Below are 26,064 nucleotides of genomic sequence, written 5' to 3' on the forward strand. Positions count from 1 at the left end.
TCACTCGAGCGAGCAATAATATTGCTCAAGCAAACTGCTCTTTTAAACACTTTAGAAATATGATAACATCTCACTCAATTCTCACTAGTCAGACATTGTGTATCATAAGAGTAATGATAGAAATTGAAAATTATATATGTATTCCTTACTCGAGCAATAATATTGCTCAGGCAAACTGCTCTTTTAAACACTTTAGAAATATGATAACATCTCACTCAATTCTCACTAGTCAGACATTGTGTATCAATGGAGAATCAAATTAATTAGGTTGAAGAAATACAAGCATTCCAGGAAAAAATCATGAAAATGCATCAGCACATTGGATATCATTTTCTATGGCATCTGAAAGGCCGCAAACAGACACATTAGCAACAAATGCCTCCAAAATACTATCATCATCTTACATAGTCCTGGAGAACACAGTTTACATATTATATGCAACGAAGAAAACCTGTCAAGGTATGTTATTGGTCATTGAGGTGTCTAGTGCTTATTCACAGCACAGATGACCTTATCACCAAGTTTCTAGAGGAGACTAAGCAGCAATTCAGTTCAATCCACTACTTAAATATACCAGATTCACTAAAACACTGACTCTACTTCAATCATAATTTATACAAACTAATGATACAAGATACTTTACAATTCAATACCTAAAGAGATGTAGCATTTTCCACTATGCAAATATCCTGAAACATTTACAGTAAGTGCTTTGATGTCATGCACAAGTTAATTCCGTCAGAAAACCACTCTCTGCTACCTTCAGTTGTCTGGTAAGGTAATGTGAGAAGTAAGAGGAAAACCACTCTCTGCTACCTTCAGTTGTCTGGTAAGGTAATGTGAGAAGTAAGAGGGGAGATACTTGTGGAGTCGTCGCTGGAAGATGAGATATACAAGGTTCGATTGAAAGAACCAGCATTTTGCATTGATGTATTTTGTACACTGGGCATAGAAAAACTGGCATAGCTAGAAATAAATGATCCTGGTATATGTAAAGAATTCTGATGTGAATAGAGAGAGTGGAGAGATGAGTGTCTGGATACATTTCTAATATTAATAGGATTTCCTTCCAGAAATGGAAGAGAGCTAACTGATTGTGGTGTATTCAGTGTGACACTGTGAAAAGAGGAAAAAGCATATGAGGGCACAGAAGTTGAGAATATATGCTCATTTGGTGATCCCTGAAATGATGAAACATAGGAAGAAATTAAGGGAGATGAAGATAAAAGTGGGGTGTGTTCTGAGGCTGGAGGCTGTCTAATACTGGCCTTAATATCACGCTTGCACACAGGGCAAAAGGTCCTCCACCTGGTGAGCCAAGAGTCTATACAGAGTACATGAAATTCTGCCATCAAAATACGACCCAACCAATAAGCTCACTCAATCATAAGATTAACAATGAACCTTAACAAAAAAGATCATTTAGTTTTTGACATACATTATTAGTTTTAACAATGCCCAACTGAAATCAAACACCAACTTTCCATATAAGGTGAAAAAAAATCTCTCTTATCTGTGAATCTACAGAAAAGCTTAGGAGACAACTTACTATGACAACATGGCAGAACACGAAGTTTCTCTCCTGCTGTGTAGTCTTCAAGACACACAGCACACGTCTCTGATGTGCAGTTGTCATCAACAACAGAAGTGAATATAAGGCTTGGTAAAGCTTTTACTTCTCGAGAACTCATAATATGGCGCAGAGGTCGACGCCTTCGACGGCGTAACCGGTAACTCCTTAAACACACACAAATTGCAAGCACAGCAGATAAGGCGAGTAGTGAGACAAAAGCAATTAGTATCACCGTCCATGCTGTATCCTCTCTTGAAGGGATTATACAGCATTCAATATCCTTGTTTCCACTATACTTTAGAAGCATTTCACCTGATCCTTTTGAAATAAATACTGCATGGATCGTGATACCTCCAGAGATCCCACCCACTGCACATGAAAGAGTAGAAGTATTTTGAACAAAACAAAACTATACCAACGCATTTTTTACATAAATAGTTATTGACTTGTGCATTCGACTTGTGTAATTTTATTAGACCTCTCTTTTGCTAGAATGCATGCCCTTCTCTCATTCCACAAAGTCTCATTGTGTTTTAACAATATATAGAACCATTGTAATACTTGGAAACAGGCCCGTATAGAATCAAGATTGCAAGAGAAGAAGTGAGAAGAAAAAAAGAAAACTAAAATCCACGAGAAGCAAGCTTAATACTAAAAGAGAATAAGAGTGTTTGTATTAAACTTGTCAGACAATATTTTAGAAAATTACAGCATTTGAAACGAAATGAAAGCACATTAAACTTCCAAAGAAACTCAGTCAATGTGCATGGAAGTATAAAAGTAAAAAAAATAAACATGTAAATATACAAGTTAAAAAAATAAACATGTAATGACCCCTTGTGAGTCATCTATTTATATATGAATAAATTCATTACAATTGTATTGGATTTAACTTAATAATATAATTAAATCAAGACTTAGCTATTCATGCTATTCCGATTATAACTCTGGCTTAGAGGGAATGCTAAGATACAATAGGTCACTTTGAGACCAAACTCAATGGTCTCCCTCAAGGTTTTTGCGGATCAAAACCTTTAAACTTATCTTGGACATGTCCTCAAGGCGTTCGGAGACACTGACCCTTACCTATCTTGAGATAACCTATTGGCTGGATTTATACAAGCCTTTCCCATATTGTATTCCTACTTATTCCTTCTAGCTTAGGCTTATAATGGGACTGAGCATGGATATTATTTAAGTGAATTGATTCTAATTATTATAACAGCTAATATGCATAAGTCTTAAAGTATATCCTCCCTTCTGTGTCGGTGGTTTATGTCTGTTTGTATCAAACGTAGATTTCAGAGTTCCATTTTTTATTGGTTTAATACCCAATCCGGGCAATACGTGTGATATAGTATCTTCTGAATTACCAGCTACATGTGCCATGCAGGCTGAATGTACATGTGTGTCGTTATTGGCTAATCTGTATTCAATTTTGTCTGTCTTATATTCCAGTTTTGTTGTCTTTTTGTTTTGATGATTCTTTGACTGTTGTTTGCTACCTTTATATCCATTTCATGGGTTATGTCTGTGCATGCATATCGTTTCATGGTGATGGTTCTTAACTGCAGATGCAAAGTTGTCGCCTGTTGTAAAACTACTTGGTTATCCCATCATGTCTTGCCATTGTGTGTGGATGAGCTGGTATTTTTGTCTGTAATATGGATGACTCAGCAGCCACATAGATTCATGTTTCCAGTATGAATCACGCCTTATACCTGCGCGCGTCTTTGGATTCATTGCTTGCGTGGACTGTTTATTGGTTATGTCAGCAATTATTCATCGTGATGATTAGTTTTGTTTCCTTCATAAGTTATTTATTCGATTCATAGTAATTTATCAGTGGTTAGTATTTAGTTTGATATATTATTTATTTGATTCAACATATATTTAATTAATTAATATTCAATTGGTATATTAAATATGCAATTGAATATATATTTAATTAATTAGTAGTTAATATTTAATTGCTAATAAGTTCATTTATTCAATTAACATATATATTTATATAAATATTTATTAAAAATGGGGTTTTCAAACTCCACCCTTCCTAAATTTGCTTATCCTCAAGCAACTTAAGTTTTCACTTGATTTGTGAGATGTCAACGAATCTTTAGTTCTTATTACACCACTAAGTTTGAACATGAATTGAAGATAAATTGAATGATAAAAGTGATTCAACCTTGATTGGATCGGGTGAATGTATGACTGATTTCGTGTTTGATGATATACAAGGACAATTTGTATGTAGATTGATAGATTTGATGATGTCGAGGTTGGCGGGTTGCCCAAATGATTCCAAGCATAATTAGATTGATGACTTCATAATTGAAATATATATTATCATTAATCTTCATAAAATAAACAGTCTCAATGTCTTTTTGTTGTAGTTGATAATTCATTTAATGGTCTTGTTGATGATTGTCTCCGACACAGAGACTGTATACTTCCAAAGATTAATGTGCACCGGTATGCATTTAGAATGAAATTGTTTAAGACGATGTTGAATAATGCTTAATAGCTTTAATAGTTAGCATATCAAGCTCAAGTCCTCTTTGCTTCTTACATGCCCTCCTCAAGAGGATGGGAATTTCAATGTCGCAGGGCATTGGACACTCATCTACAAGTAGGCTCCCTCAAGGCATTGAAACCATGCCCTTACCCATCTTGGAATTCACCTATCTTGAGAGGATTTACTCTACCTCTCCCAGATCGACAAAAATCCCTTGCACATATCAATATATATTTATCATTTGTTTAATGATATTTCTGGCTCTTCATTATTGTATGTATTGAATAGTTTGATATTTTATTGGCAAGAATGTGTATAATTGAATCATTCCTAAAGAGGATGCGAATTTCAATGTCGCAGGGCATTGAACAACCATCTACCAATAGGCTCTTGAGGCATTGGAAACCATGTCCTTACCCATCTTGGAATTCACGTATCTTGAGAGGGTTTACTCTACCTCTCCCAGATCGATAGGAACCCCTTGCATATATCAATATATAATTATCATTTGTTTAATGATATTTTTGGTTTCTTTATTGTCTGTATTCAATGGTCTGATATTTTATTGGCAAGAATATGTATAGTTGTATTTACCCTACAGGATGGCAAGATCATAGCTCTTATACCATTTGTAATGACCCCTTGTGATTCATCTATTTATATATGAATAAATTCATTATAATTGTATTCTATTTAACTTAATAACATTATTAAATCAAGAGTAAGATATGGAAAGCTAGGAAAATTCATGCTATTCCAATTATAACTCTGGCTCAGAGAGAATGCTAAGATACACTAGGTCGCTTTCAAACCAAACTCAATGGTTTCCCTCAAGATTTTTGTGGATCCAAGCCCTTAAGCCTCTTTTGGACATATCCTCAAGGTGTTCAAGGACACTGACCCTTACCTATCTAGCTTAGACTTATAATGGGATTGAACACAGATATTATTTAAGTAAATTGATTCTAATTAATATAATAGCTAATATACATACTTTAGGGATGCATAAATCTTAACAGTATATCCTCCCTTCTATGTTGGTGCCTTATGTCTGTTTGTATTAGACGTAGATTTCAGAGTTTCCTTAAAGGTTTAATATCCTTTCCAAGCTATAGTATCTGCTAGATTACCAGCTATATGTGTCATGCAGGTTGAATGCATATGTGAGTCATTATTGACTAATCTGTATTCAGATTTGTCTGTCTTGTATTCTAGTTTTGTTGTGTTTTCTTCTAATGATTCTTTGACCATTCTTTGCTACCTTTATATCCATTTCATGGGTTATTTCTGTGCATACATATAGTTTCATGGTGTTCGTTCTTAACTACGGACACAAATATTGTCGTCGCATGTTGACAAACTACTTGGTTATCCCGTCATATCTTTCCAACATGTGCGGATGAGCTGGTATTTTTGTTTGTATTATGTATGACTCGGCAACCACGTAGATTCATGTTTCTAGTATAAATCGTGCCTTATACCTGCACGTGTATCTTTGGATTCATTGCTTGTGTGGACTGTTTATTGCTTGCGTGGGCAATTAACCACCATAATGATTAGTTCTATTTGGTTCATATATTATTTATTCAATTCATGGTATATTTAATTAATTAATATTTAATTGGTATATTAAATATTCAATTGATTGTATATTTAATTAATCAATACTTAATATTTAATTGCTAATAAATATATATTTATTCAATTAACATATATAAATATTTATTCGAAATGGGGTTATCACAAAACATGACCAGGCCAAAACGATTGTCGTCCATAAATCTCGAAGAGGTCTTACAAACTTACCTAGACCAAGTAGCTTTTGTTGAGAATTTGATGGTTGCGCCTCATAGTAATTTCAACACTTCAATAGTGATAAAGCACCTCCACATGGGTTTTGTGTGCATGATATACAAGATTTTTTGCCAATTCCAACATGTTTATTATCATACCCACATCGTTGTATGTGATAGTTTCACCCATAGTTGAAGGAATCTACAAAAATTGTTCACTCACGAGTAATCCCGAGTACAAATGCAGGCGAGTCACTTGTCCAATAAAATTCCGAAGTAAGTGCAAAAGTTTGTGAGTTTTGTATTAAAAAGAACACCAAATTCATATAATTTATGTTTTCTTTCTTGTGGTTTAAAAATGTGACTTTTGGTTGTTAATTTTCAGATGACTTAATTTAGGCCTGGCTGCACATCGACTCCTTTGGGGGCATTACCCCTTGACCCTAGAAGCAATACACCTCATTGAGGTCTCCACTCCCAAATACCCATAAGTTAGTGGAATCTGTCAAATAAATGAAGTGATTACAATGAAGGGGTGACAGGGAAATCTTGAATGTGCCTGCTTAGACATTATTGCACAACTTGCCAAAAATCTTCTACAATATGACATGGCTAGTGAAAGTGGCATTACATTCATTTATAGTTGAACTTGAATTTTGATTTATGGTATGCATTTAACTCTAATTTTAATTTAGTAATTTACAGCTCATTTATATTTGAACTTGATTTTTGGTCTATGGTATGCATTCTAATTTAATTTACATATGAGGAAAACTAGTAACATGCTCAACAAATTGTTTAAAAAAATGGCTCTCCTCTCGCAAAGGAAAAAAGAAGTCCTAGGTAAAAGGAAGGACATTGCATCAAATGCACTCTGCTGTAATCACAGTAGTCACCTTGCATACTTAAATAGGTTTAGGGTTTTTTTTAACCTTCTGAATTTGATTGTGTAAATAATTCATGCATCAACATTTCAGATCACACACTGTGATCCATCCTCACGATAAGAAGAGCTGGAGGAAACAAAAATGGATGTGATCCATCATTAAGGGCTTTAAGAAACCCTCCTTCAAGCAATAAATGAATCCTACGAAAAGGAATAATGGGATGCCTGTCTATACTGTGGAAAATAATGAGAAGGAGCGGTGGCAAAAAAGACCCTATTACCAGGACAAATACGGAAAACAAAGGGCAGATCACTTGCAATAAAGGGAATGGAAGGTTGTAAGTTGTCAGAAGGCTAAGGGGGCCTTGAACCCCTTGGACAAGAAAGAAGCTAATGGCCTAGGATGAGTGGCATTATTAAAAATCTGGGCAAACCCCATTACATTTAGAACTCCAGGATTTGCCTCTAGAGCAAATCAAACAACACTAGGTAGACGGTAGATTCCAGCTACATCTTCATAGCCGAGTTATTCAAGGTTCAGCCTCTTGGCTCCTCCTAGCAACCTGCCATCTAAAAGATCTCAGCCCCTGGGAGGTATTAAAGTCGGTTCATGGCAATAGGATTTCTCATCCTGGAAATTAACAACAGCTAGAATATCTCTCCTGAACGGAGAAATGGTAACATGAGAGGAATTGTAGGCCTCCATTTCAATCTCTGCAAAATAGACCTTGGAGTAAAAACCCCCAATCTTCAAATCGGGAAGAAAGGGTCATTACTGCTGAGATTAAAACTATTAACAGATGGCATGTGGTGTCATTGTAAGACTCATAATCTATTTGCAAGATAGTGTGGATATGAGCTCCCTGTGGAAAGAATTTTGAACTGATTTGACGAAGCTTATGCAGACCAGGTAAGTATTACTATCCTTCCTGAGAATTTCTTGTTCATTGATTATAAAGATGTAACCCTAAAAGAAAAAATTTCTAAATGGAAATCATGTTTTTTATAAAGGATCTAATTTTAATTCATGGAGTAGCAATCAAAATTTGATCCCAAACAACATCAATAAAAAAAGCCTTAAATGAGGCAAGAGCCTTCAACACAACGGTAACTTGTGAGCCTCTCATGTGGGAGGTCTTGGGTTTGAATTCACTTAACACATATAAATAATTTAATTATAATAAATAAAAATAATTAATCTAGGCTTCGGCCGTTTGCCAATCTTAAAAAAATAAAAAAGCCTTAAATGGTTTAGTGTGCCTACCTTTCAGTAGAATTAATACATAATGAAATTCCAATAAGAGTAGGAGATCTTTTGGGAGGCTCTGTAGGGCTTGAGGAAAAAAATTTATCTTCGCTTAATGTTAAAATCTGCATAGATCTTGATATTAATTTGAAATGTCCCGAATCAGTTGAGTTGTCACAAAAATTAAAACATATATCATCCGACTTGTATTTTATCAAGGTCCAATTCAAAATAATGTAGTCTTTAAAATGAGGAGTATACCACATCAAAAAGATAAGACTAACAGTAGTAGCACTAACAGTAAAAAGGTAAATAAACAAACGGAGGAAGTTAACATTTGGCTTGATGAGGAAATTGGAGTCTTTATCATAGACAGCCCGAATAAACCTCAAATTTCTGCCCTCACCCTGGCTATCAAGAAGACCTTCACAACTCCCTTCAAAATGAGATAAACAAGGAATTGACCTTGGTTGATCAGACTTATAAGGAAAATTCAGAGCAAAGGATAGCAAACAACTCTCAGGAATCTAAGATGTGCGATGCTGAGGGAGAAATAATTGAGAAAAGGATCATAGATGCCCCCACGATGGAAAATGCCACTTTTATGGTTGGAGAGGCTAGAATGGGAATTGAGAGTTCAGAAAAGAAGGAAGTCATTAAAAAGAATTTGGAGTTATTCCCTGGTGAGCCAGATTTATTTTCAGTGCCCCACAAACTCACTAACAGTGTGATGGCTAAAAGAGAAACAAAGACATAATCTGAGGAGGATACTTTTGAGTATCCATTGGAAGGTTGTGATGGAATGAAAATGTAGACTTAGGTCTTGAATCCCTATGTAATGAGCTCCTAGAACCTCCTTGAGGGGATTGCTGAGGATTTCCTTAATGAAGAAGAGATCATCTAAGAAAAACTTCTCATTTCCAGAATTATGGAGCTCGACGAAGCAGAAAGGAATTGGAGGAGAAAATTATTGAGTTAGCTAGGACGGAAGGGATTCAGCTGATGAAATAATGGGAATTGTGCAATCTGATTTATGTAAAGACACTCCTACTTCTGCAAATAGTAACAAGAGAAAGGGCAGAAAGTTCCTTTCAAAGTTGAGGATAAAAGATGGGCGTGCTAAGAATTAGACTAAGATCACATCTCTGTTTAATGCTGAGAAGAGAAAGGGCCTTCCCTCAGCACCATGAATGTCATAACGTGGAATGTAGCAGCAAATTGTGAAACGCTGCATCTCTGTAACAAAAGATGAAATCACAATGCTATAAGAGACAAAACTAAATTAGGAGGGCAGCAATTTTCGGTAAGAAATTGGTTATGTGGGAGATTGAAGGAATCTCAGCAAATGGAGCCTTGGGTGGCTAAACAACAATCTGGGATCCTAGATCAGTCTCCTTTACCAAACAAGAACTCCACCAGAACTGGATGAATGGATCAGTTAGAAGCATAGGAAGACACATACAATTCCTATTAATTCATTTTTATGGACCAATACAGAATAGAGATTACAATATAGTATGGAAAGAAATAGAACGGTACTTAGAAACTGGGCAAAACCAGGTGCATATTATAGGAGGTGATTTCAATGTGGTTCTTGACCCTAAGGAGAAATGAGATGGTATCACCAAAGAATCTCAATCAAAAACTGACTTCAAAAAGTAGGCTCACAAAAGCAATTTGCTAGAAATCAAAATCGAAAATGGAGCATTCACATGGAATAATAGAAGGCAAGGTTTCAGCCATATTGCAGTAGTTAGATAGGTTTCAGCCATATTGCAGAAGCTAGATAGGTTTCAGCCAAGGTTTCAGCCATTTTCCTTTTATTCTCTTGGCTGAAATCCTACCACATTCTGGTTCTGATCGTTTCTCCGTTTTATTGAATATTACTGAGGATACACACCCTAAGAGATGTCCTTTTTATTAAAAATATGTGGCTGAAAGATGAGAAACTGGTAAAGACAATGGAAGATTGGTTGAAGAATGTTGATGTATCAGGATCAAAATTATACTGTCTAGTTACTAAGATGTGGTTGAAAACCCTGATCAAATTGTTGCTGAATCAGTTAAACACTGTTAAGAAACACTAAATAACTGGGAATGCTCCAATTTAGAACATCAGGGGAAGATTCTTCTAAACAAACTTATTTCTGCAGAACAAAACAAGGCTTTGCAGCAAAATTTATGAAATTGGAGATAGAAACATATGTGATGAAAATGCACCCAGACAAGGCTCCAGGGCCAGACGGATTTCCAGCTTCATTCTTTCAAAAATGATGGCACTTTATAGGTGATGAGGTAGTCAAGGCTCTTGAGGGGGTGAGAAACTCTGGGAATTTTCTCAAAGGAGTAAACAATACCTTCTTACTCTTATTCCAAAGAAGGAGAAAGCTGAGAACTATGATGACTTTAGACCTATCTCATAAACTTCTTTGTAATTTAACTACTGAAGAGCAAATAGGTTTTGTTCCTTGGAGATCTATCTATGATGGAGTAATAATTACTAGAATATTATAATGTTTCTTTAATGGCCATCTTAGTTGTCTTTAGTTTATTAGGTACTTTCTATTTCCATCTTTAGTTCATGACTGTTTTTCTTTTAGAAATGACATTTTTGTAAATCTATATAAGAAGCTTTCATCTCCTTTGTTTACCACAACTACAACAACATCAATTTATCATAACATTGCAACCGAGCAAGCCAATGGGATTTCATAAAAATTGGCAAATTGAGCCTCTTTTAATTTTGAATTTTTTTTTCAAAAAATTGTTTTTTGATTTTTCAAAACAAAATTGTGGAGGTATTTTATGAAATGTGGTTTGTCTTCCATGATTTCTGTAGATAATTGCAAAGTCTAGTTGAGGGTTTTGATTAAGCGATTCTTGATTTGGGTAAAAGTCTCTGATTTTTGAAGGTTGCATGTTGCGAGCATGTGTTGTTTTAACATGCCAAGTTTTGTATTTTGCTGCATGAAGATTTTTCTGATGAATTTCCATAATTTTTTCCATCAAAAAATTATGATTCTGTAATTCGCAAAGTTGTGTGGGATTCCTTTGTGGGTTTATAATTTTTTTCTCGAAAATTATCTAATAGGTTTAAGAAAAATTATATGTTGGGTTTTACCATTTTTCCTCAAAAATGAAGCTTTGTACTCTTTGATCCATGTCTCGAATTCTGCTGTCTTGTTTTGATCAATTTTTTAGCACAACAATCATGTATGATTTTTCTCCCAAAAAATCATGTCTATTTTGGGGCATCATGCTCATCTGCATAAGTTTAGAGGGTTTGTTGATTTTTCCTCAAAATCATGCTAGTGATTCTCAATGTTTGTCTCTGCCTCCAAGGAAGAGCAACTCCAATATCCAACATCAGGTTGGATGTTTTGTGATGATTTCTGGTCAGATGTTTTGTGATGATTTATGGTCAGATGTTTTGCTGATTTTAGGAGGGTTAGTGGCAGACTCATCTCGTTGGCAGAGCTATCGGCAAGCTCTTGTCTTTTGTTGCAAAGCATTTTGAAGAAGGGAACAGCCTTCTCTATTTTGTTCTAGACAGATTTTGGCTGCTCTTGGCCATTTAAATTTTGTAGATCCAGGAAGGGTCTCAATAGCAATAGAATGCTTTGTAGAATTTGTGACCAAATGACAACAATTAGACGATAACCATTAAGGTAGGGTACTAGAATATTATAATGTTTCTTTAAAGGTCATGTCAGTGTTTAGTTTATTAGATAGTATCTATTTTTGACGATTGTTTCTTTCTAAAACATCATTTTTGTAAATCTATATAAAGAGCTCTCATCTCCTTTGTTTAATACAACTAAAACAACATCAGTTTACAATAACAATAATTGCTCAAGAAGTAATTCACTCCATCCAATGAAATCATAATCCAAGTATGTTAAGTTGGATATATGAAAGCATATGATAAGGGGGATTTATGCTTCTTGTGTAAGTGTTTAAAAGCCTTTGGCTTTACAAAACAATGGATCACCTGAATCTTTGAATGCATCTCCACACCAAAAATTTCAGTCTTGGTAAATGGCACACCTGAAGATTTCTTCAACATCTCAAGAAAGTCGAGACTGGAAGATTGTATCTCCCCCTTCCTAGTCATTATCATGGAGAGGCATTAGGTAGCACAATTACCAATGCTAGGGAGGAAGGCCAAATCAAAGGTATTAAAATAACTAATGTTGTCAATCCTATAACCCATCAATAGTTTGTTGACAACACTATGCTCTATGGTGAAGGCAAGAAACAGGAAGGATATCAAAAATATTTTCAACTCTTTTGCAAAACGGATCGGAATAGGAAATCAATGAGGAGAAATCAGAAGATGTCTTAGGTCATTTTGGCAAGTGATGGAGGATAAGAAAAAGATCTCATTTATAGCCTAGGATAAAATATGTAGATCAAAAGAAGATGGCTTAGGGATTAAGAATATAAAAAGCCGAAGCAAAACCCTATGGGCTGAACTAGTATGGAGAATGTATAAAAACCCCAATTTAAAATGGTTAAGGATCTTAAGCCACAAATATCTACTTGGGAATTATCCTATAGATATATTTCAAATTGCTTTCCCTTTTAAGAGTTCTCGCATCTAGAAAAACAAATTGGAATGTAGGAATGTCATCCTAGAAAAATTGACACAAGATCTTGGAAATGGTGAAACAACTAGGTTATGGAAGGATTCATAGGGTGGCTTTGCTACAATTGACAACCTATATAACTTTGAGAATTCTGAAAGACTTTTGGAAGCACAGTAGGGTAAGAATGTAAAGGATTATATAGAAATCAAGAATGGAGACTTAATATAAGGATGAAAACGAAAAGTTGATGACAATTGTAATATCCCAGAGGTAGAAAGAAAGGAACTAGTATGTATCCTTAGCAATAGGAACATCACTTTAAGTCAAGATGAGGATAGACTAGTTCAGGATGGGTCGAAAATAGGTGAATACAACACAAAAGATGGTTATAAGTTTCTGGTTAAAAAACATCTAAGACCAAAGACTAATATCCCTTTAAACCTTTGTTGGGACAAAAACTATCTCCCTAAGGCAGGATTGTTCTTGATATCACTACAAAATAAGATTCCTACCATTTAAAAATATGGGGTATGAAGGCCCTAGTAGATGTTCATAATAAGAACACGAGCAAGAAAGTGTTAATGACGTAATATTATCTTGTAATTCCTCTAGCAAAGTTTGGCAATGACTGTGTAGAAAATTAGGCTAGATCAAAGTTGTTCCTAATGCCTAAACATAGGAGTCAAACAAGAACGGGCATGATGGTTGGGAATTGGGAGCAAACATCTATGCTTAGAATAGTCCATAGAAAAATGAATCAATCTTTACTCATAATAGAACCCCTTTTATTATTTGTTATATTTATTTTATTCTAGTTACAAAGCAAAGCCTCTACCTAGTCATTATCCTTGATAACTAATATAGGCAAGGTGTGACAAATTTAGAGGAATGCTACTTTAATAAATAGTAGCCATCTCCCATTTGGAGCATGGATTTGTTGTTGGTTCAAATTTGTGGATGATCTAGTCCTATATGTTCAAATTTCTAGATCAATGGTTGCATGTGATCATTCAAATTCTCCAAACCTTAATTTAAGTTTTCTCACAAGACATTAGTGTGTTCATTCCTCGACTCATATTATAATGAATCCAATTAGGTGCAAGTTTGGAATACTTTGGGATCTAAAATTCAAGGTCTACCTTATGATGTATATTTGTGTAGATTTGCCTTTGTCTACTAAGTTACTAAGACTAATATGGGTGCAGGTACACGTATCAAGTACAATGGTATGGGTTCAACTATGTGTATGTGGGTGTAGGGATACTCATAATTGCCAATAGACAATATTTAAATACCTCAAAGTTTGCAAACATATATTATTACATACACATACATGTGTATATAGAGTGCTGCTCATAATTGCCAATAAGTGAAATTTTTAAATACCTCATAATTTGCAAAAATGAAAATAATCATAAATTCATAATTTGATTATTTGTCAAATGTCAATACACAATGAAAGTTTTCTGCTTGCGAAGGATCGACTTGGAGGGGCCCCTTGGGGTATCATCATTTGAGTTATTTATTGTTTACGGGGCTGGGAACCATAGTTTTTTTTTTTCTAGTTCTTTCTCTGAGGTGCCCCCTAAACTAGTTTATATTAATTAATTATTCAAGTGCTCTGTCACTTTTTGGTTTAAAAAAAAAAGACAGAATGAAAGTTACAATTCAAAGTCAAAATTTGGTTCAATTTCACGAGTGACAAGGAGTTACAATGCCACTTCCACTAACCATTATTATACAAGTTGCCTCAACTAAAGAGATTTTTTGTGAGTTGTGCAACTTTTAACATCTAAGTCAACATACTCAAGAGTTAGATCCCAATCCCTCATCACCCCCTCATTGTGATCAAGTTCTATAGAGATCCCAATGGGGTAGAAGGGCTACACCCCTAATTGTGATTTAGAGAGTCCACCCTTCATGGGAGTCTACAAGTAATGCTCCCACCAAGAAAAGGGGCTAGTACTCCTCATGGGGTGTGAGGGTGGTGCCCATCATGTGCTCCCTATCTCAATAAAATGTAAGCTCAAGGGGTGCGTCTGCCACCAAGCCCAGATTAAAGCCTTTAAAACTATACAAACCTCCATGATACAAGTCGCTTTCACAATGTTATTATTTAAGGGTGAAATTACATCCATAGGCACTTATTTGTTTATAAGAATGATTTTAATAAAAATAAAATTAATAAAAGTAAATTAATAAATTGAAGGGCATCCCTTAGGTTTGTCAAGGTTTTCCTAAGTTTGTCCAAACCTTGGGTGAATCTAGAAAGTAACCAACACAAGACCAAGACCCAAAACAAATTCATACAAGTATGGTCTAGTTCCAAAGGAACCTAGTAACATAGTTTACATATGGGGCTAACATGAATGCAAGGACCTTGCAAAAATGAACAAGAATCTCTAGAATATACTATGCAACATTGAAAATTAGTATATACTAACGTTTGTAGCACCACTTCAAGGGAGCAATCCTCCAATAGAGCAACAAATCGAACAATAATTTAATCAATTAGCTTTGCACTTGCTAAGTCATTGCGATATTGTGAGTCTATATAAAAACCACATAAGCCCACATGTAGGATAAATACAATATATAGAGTCTAACTAAAGAAAGCTATTACTGCCCCATAGATAAAAATAATATCGTTATTCTAATTAAGAATAAATGAAGACTTGCAAAGAGTGTAAACCCTTGCCAATCTAAACAAATACCTAATACATAAATCATTATGGGGGTTCATAACATTGCCTTCCCCCTTCAAAAAAATGATTTAAAAAATTTTACCAAACCACGTGAGTCCAAGAGGAAGCCAACTAAAGACCTAGACCCAAACCAAATTTATACAAGTATGGAAGGGTTCAGAAGGAACATGGTAACATAGTTTACATATCATGGGGCCAACATGAATGTAAGGAGGTTGCAAAAATGAACAAGGACCTCTAGAATATAATATCCAACATCAAAAATTAGAATATACTAATGTTTGAAGCACCACTTCAAGGAAGCAATCCTCCAATAGAGCAATAGCTCCAGCCATGATTTACTCAATAAGCTTCTCGCTAGCTAAGTCATTCCGATATTTTGAGCCTATATCAAATTGAACTCTACATATAGACAATTTAGCATAAGGCAAGACTTGCAAAGAATGTGCACCCAAGCCAATCCAAGCTAATACCTAATAAATATATTATAATGGGCATTCATAACACTGCCTTCCCCCACTTCAAAAACAAATTGATCTCAAAACTTGACATGAAGAACCTTGGACAGATTGTTATTAGGCTTCTATCACATTCCTTTTCATTACACCAAAATCTCGTCAATGGCATGATTGTGAAGTACTACCTTCACACTTCTCTAAGATTGCCTTTAGTCCCAAAACAATGGACCCCTCATTTAATGCTCAAATGTCCATTAGCACCACATGGCTTGCCCAATAACTCTCTTGAGGCAAAAGACTTGAATGACCAAGTGCACGTTTAAAGAGGGGATTATTGATATGGGTTCTCCCCTTACCCAAATACACACAACACAATAGCGAAATAAATAGAAATTTGGAAGAATCAAACAATTGCAAGATATAGAAACACTTTCTATCTACTAAATTCAATGAAATGACGTTACAGTATTCAAAAAATAACATGCTACAGCCATATCGGTTTTTTCATTACAATAATATGTAAGCCAAAGCCACCATATGCATGATCAGAACTGCCCCAATAAGCCTTCTTTGTCTTTTATATTTGGAAGTTTAACTACCCTAGATGGTTCTAAAAATTGTAAATCCTCCCCCTTTCGAAGTTGGCCACCTTAATATTATTTTTCCCGATATTGGAATATATCGAGAATATGCCCTAAATGGGTTTCGGCACTCATTCAAGTATTTGAAGGGATTTTATTTTTTTTCTTCTAAAGTAGTGCAACTTTTAGAGGTCGTATCTTGTGAACCATGTACCCAATTTTCTATTATAACCACTTTTCAGAAACCTCTCAGAGTGATCTACAAGTTACATTGAGAAGCATTGTTGTGAAAAAGTTTTGACCCTCTTTTGAACCTTGTAAGGCCTTTAAAACTAAGTTTGAAGTTCTTGTACCACCCCGTCAAAACAAAATTTTCAAAACCAAGCTTGATCTTATCATGAAACTTTATCGATATGCTTAAATATCTAAAATGAAACTCCAAGGAAGTAATAGAGGTTATCTATGTTCACATGAAAACTTACTAAAAATAGTGAACTTGCCAAAAAAAGAAACCTAGCCCAAAATAGTCCTTATTGAAATACTAGACAATATTTTTGGGTGATGCAAGATTACTCTTACACGCTAGATGCTCCCACACCAAACAACCAAGGTAATTTGGGAAGTTGTCACATCTCAAGTGTGTAGAGGAAAACCAAGGTGGTCAACCTTGTCCTTCGATATTCACGAGAGTCTTCAATAGACCTTCCATTCCATTTGACAAAGTACTCTTAAAATATCTTGTTCTTTGTGCTATTGCCAACACGACTATCCAAGATGACTTCTATCTCCACTCTTATCTAATATAGGTGTTGGAATATTCCATTGTACTTTTGCTATCTCATCTTTAATACTTCCTTCAAGATACTCTGCCAAATCTAAGACATTAAACAAAAGTGAAATATTGAGTTCACTAAGAAACTAGACTACCCAAGCATTTCTTGAATCATGCTTCTTCAATATTGCACAATCAAAATTTCTTCATCTTCAACTTATTATATGTTCCCATCGGAAAACTCTTTTTTATAGATAAACCATGACTTCATCTCCAATTTGAAATTCCTTATATCACCTCTTCTGATCTGCCTTAGCCTTGTATTAAATCTTCATCTTATGAATATCACTCTCACCTCTTCATGCAAATTCTTCAAGTGTTTTGCAAAAACTTCAGCTTCAACATGTTGTCCTCAATTTTGACATCACAAATTGAGGCAACCCTATGCAATTTTCTCATGAATTCATATATATAGCCTCTTCATTTTAACGTGCTGATAAGTGTCATTGAGGTAATTCGTTATCCCTAAATTGTACTCTATGAAACTTTGTTGGTGTGTTTTTTGTGAAGATTAACATCAAGTTTAATCCCCAAATATTGCAAGAAAAAGTTGTTCTTCTCTCACTGTAAACGCTTGATTTTTTGTAGAATTTCATGTCTTTTGTCTGTTTTTCTTCTTATTGTAAATAGTTTGAGTGTCGTTTGCCTTATGTTAATAGCCCCTGCAATCTCGCTTGTTGCAAGCTAACTAGGCCTTAAACAGACTTGTCTAGCTCAAGATATGAAGGAAAAGGTGGGTTTTTTTAAGGTCAATAACAAGTTGTGATTATGTTAAGTTTAACCTAGAATTTTAGATAAACAACAATAAGGAATATCCAAAATAGATACAAGAGACACAAATGTACACTAGGAAACCCTTCCAAAATTGAAGGGAAAAACCCAACCACACAACAAAATATCACTTTATTTATCATAAAATGTTCAAGTGTACAATGTTCTTGACTTGATGCGATATTTATAACAAATAGATACTCTTCACATTTCATCCAAAGGTCTCTTGAAGTTCCCAAAACATGAGCCTTCATTTTCAAATACACAACTCTTCATATTTCCAAGCCTCAACGCATGTCGTATGACAAATCTCTTTATATTTAATTTTACAATTATTTCTATAACTGTCCTCTTTAGCTAAAGGTGACCATAACAATAATAATGTCTACATTTCAAAAGATAAAGGTCTTTATCGCAGCTACAATATTCAACATAGAAGACCTCCAAAAATGGAGTTTTTTATTGACAAATGAACGAAATAAAGATTATATTTAATATTTAAAATGGAGTTTGACATCTATTTTAAATTTTAGCTCATTCTAAGTTTGATTTGACCATAGTTTTTAATGTTATATGAAAAATAGCCTTTTTAAATCTAGTTTCATATTACTTTATTGAAGACTATACTTATTTTATTAAATTTAATTACACGAGACATTAAAAATACATAATGGTGGGGTTTTTATCACTCAAAGCATATATCAACATGCTAAACACCTATTCAAACCCCACTACCAATAAATCTGCGTCCTAAAAGCATAAAAGTGGACTCTTTTAAGGCAATAACATGTTAATCATTTAAGTGCTTATGAGTGGGGAATTTGAACCCAAAAGCTTGTATTATTGTGTTTTTAAAGTTTATTATGTGTTTATTAACTTGAGTTAGTGTCAAAATGCATATAGGTGGGCATTTGAACTCAAAAGCACATGCAATTGCAAAAGCATGTATTATTCTTCCCCAAAAACACTTACATTTTCTATAAGAGGTTTTACATGTGTTTATGCATATAGTGAGCTTTTTGGGATCTAAAACACATACTTTTCATCTCAAAAAGTGCATCATTACTCATGTTAGTGTTAAAATTGCTTAAGAGCGGCAATTTTTGTGTCAAAAGAAAATGCTTTGTCCACCATGAAGTGTCCTTGGTGATTTTATGACCAACGAGCACAATGGTGGAAATTTTTCCCTCAAAAGCACATGCTTTTACAATGAAAAAACAATTCTTTACTCACAAATATGTGCATTTTTTAAAGGTGGAAATTTTTGGTGCAAAAACACATGTTTTTAGCTCCAAAAAGTGTGCCTCTACTTCTTTTTGAAGGCTTTTATGTTTGCCTAAAGGGAAGTGGCAATAATATGGTATTTAAACCCACCTTTTTGGGTGCTTTCATGAAAAACGTGATTTGAAGCATTGAATCGTTCAGAACTTGAGCAATACTTGGTAGTTTTTGGAGGTCTTTAGGTTGTTGTTGCATGAAATCGTGCAAGGATCACATCTAGCTACTCAAAAAGTGTAGTTTATTGAGGGTTTTGCTCATTTCACAACCTATCTAGGGCATGTTCTTATCCAAAAATGCCTTAAATTTAAGCATTTGTCTTCATCAAATTATCAAGTATTTGGTTCAAGGTAAGTTCTAAAACATTCCTATCCTTCTTAGCTTGCATACAACTCTTTCAAGTTACTTATTATGCTTTGGATGCCATTTCCAATATGCTTTGCATTTTGCACATTACTTGGTCAAAACGGTTGCTAAAATGGTGCAATTTTAATCTCTTACTTCCTACACTTGTCAAGCAACAAATTTTGAGTTAAGAATATATTCATTGGGCAAGGATTGAGTCAAGATTTGATGTCTATATATGCTTCTTTTCTGCAATCTTTTCTAAATCCGAAAATCTCTTAGATTTGCTTCAAATTTTGAAATAAAAATATATGGAGAGACTTCCCTTGTTTGGGTGGAAAGAGGTAAAATTTCTTGTGAATTTCATAGAGGCAAAGTTGTGTTCTTTTGTTTTTATTTGCATATATCTTTATTTCATTCTCAGATATGCATTTGTTTTGTATATAATATGTGCTCTTATCTTCCATCGAATTCTCCAAGTTGCGTATGCAAATGCTTCATCTTCTTTGCATATACAGTCGAGTTTAAAAAATCCATTCTCAAATGAAACTACCAAGGAAAGCAAGCTCATTTTACAACAAGCTTTTGCATCCAAAAAGCCCACCTTCATGCTTGCACACACTCCATTCATACCTTGCATACCGCTGCAACATGACTTAAAAACACGTGGTGGTGATTGCTTGCATGTGTGTGCTATTAAGTGAAAGGATCTCTACAAATGTACTAAGCAATGTCATTTATTTTCTGTGTGCTCCAATTGCAGATTTGAAGGTTATATAAATATCCATAGAAGAGACATGTCTCTTTGGTAATAAATTAATCAATCATTTATTTGACAATATTAATATTAATATATTATATTATAAATATATATATATATATATAATACTATATAATATAAGTAGACATAAGAGGGTTTGTCTAGTTGATGATTGACCAATAACCATAGAAGAATTGTATCTACGTCAATTCAATCCGACTGAAGCTACTACATTAACACTCCCTCTTAGCTAGGGAGGATTGTTATAGAATACATTACACTCTCAATCATATAGATAGATATCATCTCAATATGATATTCTTAGAATGACATATTTAAGGATATCAACATATATCCATCAATTTAGATGTTATCTTTCAATATCATCCAAAGTATGATTCAACACGAAATATCAATCATATGTAATTCATCATACTTATATTCTTTTGGTATGTGCACTGGCATCAAATCCTTGATGCCTACCAAAAGAATATGTTATATCCTATTAGGATATGAGTTATCTCATTTCCGGCACTCTAGGACAACTTGATGTAGTTTATCATATAACAAGAAATCACAATGCCATGATCTCTATCGTAAGAACTATCATTATCTTTTCCCGCTCCAAGACAACAACTTAATGAAGTCTGATCATGATACATTCGTTACCATGACTTCCAGTACTCCGAGACAACAAATTAATGAAGTCTGTTATGACAACAAGTCAAGCTATTCATAAGATCGTCACCTTACAATAGCTACCTTCCAAATATATATATCAATGAAAGATCGTCACCTTTCATGATATAATCCTCATATACAAAATAGTAACCACCATCAATCAAGTCAGAGGGTAGAACAAGGGCTTTCACCTCAAATTCTCTCTCACAGAGAAGAATCCATTACAAGGAATTTCACTTTGAACTTTTGCCTTAAGAGAAGAGATCACACTTCAAAATTCTCCCTATAAACAATGATCTTGGAAAGTCATGTCCTCTAGTTACTCCCATAGAGCTCTCTTCGCCTAAGGATGCCTTTTGAACTCCGTCTGAATCTAATATCCAACTTATGACTTTCTGATGATAAGTTCTTATTTCCTCATGATGTACACAAGGTAAGACTCCCTCTGAGTATCAATCTCCTGAGCTCCTACATGCTTTATCCAGCTTGATCATCAGATGACTAATGAATTCAAGATCACAACTTCTATGGAGCTGCTATCATAAGATTGAGTCTATACAATATGCTTAATGTACCATTATTCTTTTCCTGCAAGATCATCTTCAGATACAAAGGAAAAGATCAAGGGAAATTGCTCACATAGTACATATAAAAATACAAAATAGTAGAGAGACTATAATGAATAGATAAATTTAATACTTAAGAATAATATACTTATCTGTACATCAACATACTTGATACTAATTGTTCCAATGAATGTCCATATGCATCAAATCAGAAAATGTCTCCAATGGGAATGAACATTGGTTAAGGTAATTATTCACCCCCCCCCACAGTGTAAAAATCCCACATACTTAAATCAATTTGAACCATCAAATGGTCTAGTTCAGTAGCTTTAAAAAAAATCGCTTCCAATTGCAGATGAATATCCATAATTATATTCCCATTCAATCCTCGTGGGATGGTTCTTGTGCTGCTGCTCTAGTTCATAATCCATATCTCTATTCTCTTCTTCGACAATTCTTCTACGTGCTCGTAACATTCCATGGTTGACAAAAGTCTATACATTATATTCTTGTTCTTTTTTGTGCATTCTCCCTAACTTAAATTTTATTTTTCTTTAGACATGTCATAGTAGTCACCTTATATCATCTTATTATATACTTTAATGCTTTCATCTTAATATATCATTTATAATATTCTTAATAATAATTTGCTCTATGTCTCTCAATGATGTGAACCGAGTAATACCTATGCAGTATTGAATATAGCTTTGATATCCTTCAAAATCTAATTTAATGATCTTATACTCAGCCCGTGCGAACAAGTATTTCTCCTCATATTAATCGAGCTTCCTCCAAACATCGCGTTTAATCTTTGTTCAATGCTATAGACAAGAACTGGTGGTAATAGAGTGTATATTTTCGTTTGATGTTGATCAGTTCCTCTCTGGAACATTGATAAGATAATTGCATGTCCTATTTTTTATTCCATGAGATGATTGTGGAATGAATGAACCAAGCTCCTCTGCAATGCAAGGCTTGATTTTGAACCATTTTATGCAACTAGAAGTGCTACTAATCACAATAACTATTATATCCTAACTTTACATTCCTCTTCAATTAAAAATTCTAGTATTCATGTTCTAATACTATACTCCAATTATCATCTTAATTGTGGTACTAATTATTCAATTTTTCATCAACGATGGGGCTATCAAACTACGATATTTTCCTTCATGACAAAATAAATATTTCACATTCCTATGATATGTGATTTCTCCTTTGTATATGTTTGCCCATGTCTGTTGTTTTGTATTCTCTATTTTATTTCACGATGCTCCACTTTACTCCCGAAATGATCTCCACTACTCCATGTACTTGACAGATATGTAATTACAGTTCCTTCCCATCGAAAGATGATGTTCCTATATAAGGTGGAATATCTTATCGCATTTGTTTCTATTATTTCAAAACCCGAGCCACATATACACATGCATTCCTTGCAGGGTGGAAATATTGGTTTGAACCTCGTCTTTCTTTTTCTTTTGTGTAGAGGTGTTGTATTATGATGAAAACAAAGACTTACTAGCCACGTCTGATTTTTAAATCCTCCAGCATTTCATTAACTTCGTGCCCAGAAACCTTAATTTCATCGTCTATACCAGATTTGTATCTAAGATTCTCCTTTGTAAAACTAAATCCTCTATACCCAACTAAGTTGGTTGACGAATCATAGACTATAATATGATTTAGGGTACGACTCCATACACAATGCACTTTCACTAAATATATACATGAAATACACAATGATCGAACACAACCTACCAGCTGCATAGACATCACTATCTAAATTTCGCACTAAATATTGCTTTGCAGAAATTAGTGATGGCTGCACCATTCTAAGCCCAAAAATTCCGCTGTTCATTAAGGCTAATTTCGCATTTTCAACTTGAAACCAATGTTTCCAACAAAATTTTGATAGAATAATTCAGATTGATCAAACATTCTCTTCCAACAGTGGAATAACTAGCAATTCACAATTCCATCATTATATTACAAAGAGTAAGATCACTTCATCAAATTCTCTACCCAATTCCCAAACAACTCAAGGGGATCGATCTCAGATGTATGCCCTTCAAATGAAATTAAGTTATTTTTGTTTTCAATTGGAAATTGACGATGAATTTCGTTGCCAATCTACCCATGGAAAGCATGGATGAAAAAAATTTCTCACTGTCAAATGCTTATCAATGGTTACAAAGCAGGATGACATTCATGTCGCACCTTTGCAAGATTTACAATTTCAAATCTTTAATCCTTCCGTAAAAGCAATCTCAACTAAATGTCTCAATAATTTCCAAGTCCACAAAGTGTATTCCTCATGCATATTGTTCAAAACTCTGAACTGGAATTTGTCAATTTTCTTGGTTGATTTTATACACTACACATATATAGCCCTCATCATTTTTTAATTTTGGTTTTCATTTCTATACATTTGCAATTTAGCTCTGATACCATGTTAAGTGAAAGGATCTCTGCAAATGTACTAAGCACTGCTGTTTTTTTCTGTGTTCCAAATGCATTTTTGAAGGTTATATAAATATCCATAGAAGAGACATGTCTCATGAAGAGACATGTCTTTTGGGTAATAAATTAATCAATCATTACTTGGACACGATTAATATTAATATATTATATATATTATATATAATACTATATAATATAACTAGACATAAGAGGGTTTGTCTAATTGATGACTGACCAATAACCATAGAAGAATTGTCTCTATGTCAATTCATTCCGATTGAGGCTACAACATTAGCATGTGCATGTTTACTTATGATGAAAACACAAAATCTCATTATAAGTAGATATATTTCCATGTATTTTCCACAGGTAAAGCTTTCTGTCCACACATGTCATTGCCCTCCAAAAACCTGTTTAAGGGTTTTTCGACCATATAAGCACATATTTTGAGCTTAAATGCATGTATCCATGTGCTGCCCCATAAGTTTCCAGCCATACTCCACATCAATGCTCCTAGAAAACCCCATTTTTAAGTTTTCCTCCCCGATTTAAAGAGTTGATTTTAATGCATGCAAGAAAGAAAGGACACAAGGCAAAAAAGTATGATCCCACAATGGAGCCTGCAAAAAGGTGAAAAAATGACTACAAGCATTGAATGCTTTTAAGACAAAAATAGTCATATAAACAATCAAAGATGCATATTCATATTCTAGTTTGAGATGGTTTCACAAAACTTGAGCATGTCATTCACAATGCATTCCTGTAGCAGGATGAAGACCAAAAAGGATAATCTGATAGAAGTTGTGTCTTGTCAAGCACTTAGAATATTTTCATCATGTATTTTTAATTGCCATATTACATGTAATGGAAAAACAAGATGTAGTTGCATGTGATAGTATCACATGCAAAGTTGTGCAAAGTTCTAACATGTAATCAAGTTGCAACAAAATTAGGCATGCAACTTTGAATAAGTCAAAGTTAGTTGGGAGTTTGTTTTTGAATAAGTCAAGGTGGTTAAAGGTTTCCTCTATTCTCTCCAACTTTCTCTCTCTTTTTTTCCTATATAAAGAAGGGAGTTCATTGTAAATAATCATCTTTTGGCAAGGCAAAAAAATTCTACCATTTTGTATTGTGCACTCTTAGACTTTGTGCTTGGATGTCAATCAGATTGCTTTCAACAAAAGAGGCAGGTTGTTTTGAGACTTTGTGCCAATTCCAATTGTTATGTGATGACATTTTCTTGAGTTGGTTGTGATTTTTAATGCTTTGATTCGAGAGGGATTTGGATTCAATTGCGCAGAGTTTGAGTTGGACGTAGCATTCAGAGCCAATTTGAACTTTTGAAGACTTTGTGTTGGAGAAGGACAAGTTGTGATAGTAGTGGCTACAATTGCTTAGAGTTGAAGACTTTGGGCTTCAGTAAGTGTTTTAATTAAATTTGAGAGTATCCAGTAAGAGACTTTGTACCTTACTAGCTATTCTGCTTGAATCCTCACAAGACAAGCGCAAGATACATTGGGTTATTGTATTTGTACAAAGATATATAAGTAAATTGTTGTCCTTGGTGTTGTTCTTACTTCAACCCCCAAGCCGTTAGCCTTACCGTAGCAATAGAACCTTTTTTTGTTTGAAAGTCATAGTTTCTTGCGAATCATTCCTAAAAATATAGGAATTGATTAAAAGAACTGCTCTAATTTCCAATTAAGTTTCTATTGGAGCCACCTACGTTAAGAAGGGAGCCACCCCTATTGCTGAGAGGAGAGAGAAATCTCATGAAATGTTGCCTAAAATCACAATTTTGTAAGTTGTAGTCAATGAGGTACAAAATGTTTAGCCAACATGCCACTAGTTTTTTTCCCTTGGTCCTACTTCCTTAATTCTAAAGCATTTCAAGGACTTCTTCCATAGACAATCTCAACTGGTGATTTACTAGCCCTCCTATTGACAGAATTATTATATGCAAATTCTACCTATGGTAAAATCAGATCCCACCCCTTGGTAAAATAGATTTCCCAAACTCAT

At 34.3% G+C, this 26,064-nt stretch overlaps 1 protein-coding gene across 2 annotated transcripts in view; it reads right to left on the bottom strand.

Annotated features, from left to right (window-relative positions):
* Positions 1–376: 376 nt before the first annotated feature.
* Positions 377–26,064, bottom strand: part of LOC149531209 (Protease-associated (PA) RING/U-box zinc finger family protein) — an 88,535-nt gene continuing 62,847 nt past the window's right edge. For both annotated transcript variants that reach the window (XM_089811958.1, XM_089811959.1), the window contains 2 exons: positions 1,550–1,942; positions 377–1,345 (listed from right to left, as the gene is read on the bottom strand). In XM_089811958.1, the coding sequence (XP_089668084.1) occupies positions 819–1,345; positions 1,550–1,942 (920 nt within the window). In that variant the 3' untranslated portion in view covers positions 377–818. The remainder of the gene's footprint in view (positions 1,346–1,549; positions 1,943–26,064) is intronic.

Source organism: Cupressus sempervirens, chromosome 11 (assembly GCF_028749045.1).
Source record: "Cupressus sempervirens isolate cs-2001-9-10 chromosome 11, ASM2874904v1, whole genome shotgun sequence".
NCBI lineage: Eukaryota > Viridiplantae > Streptophyta > Pinopsida > Cupressales > Cupressaceae > Cupressus > Cupressus sempervirens.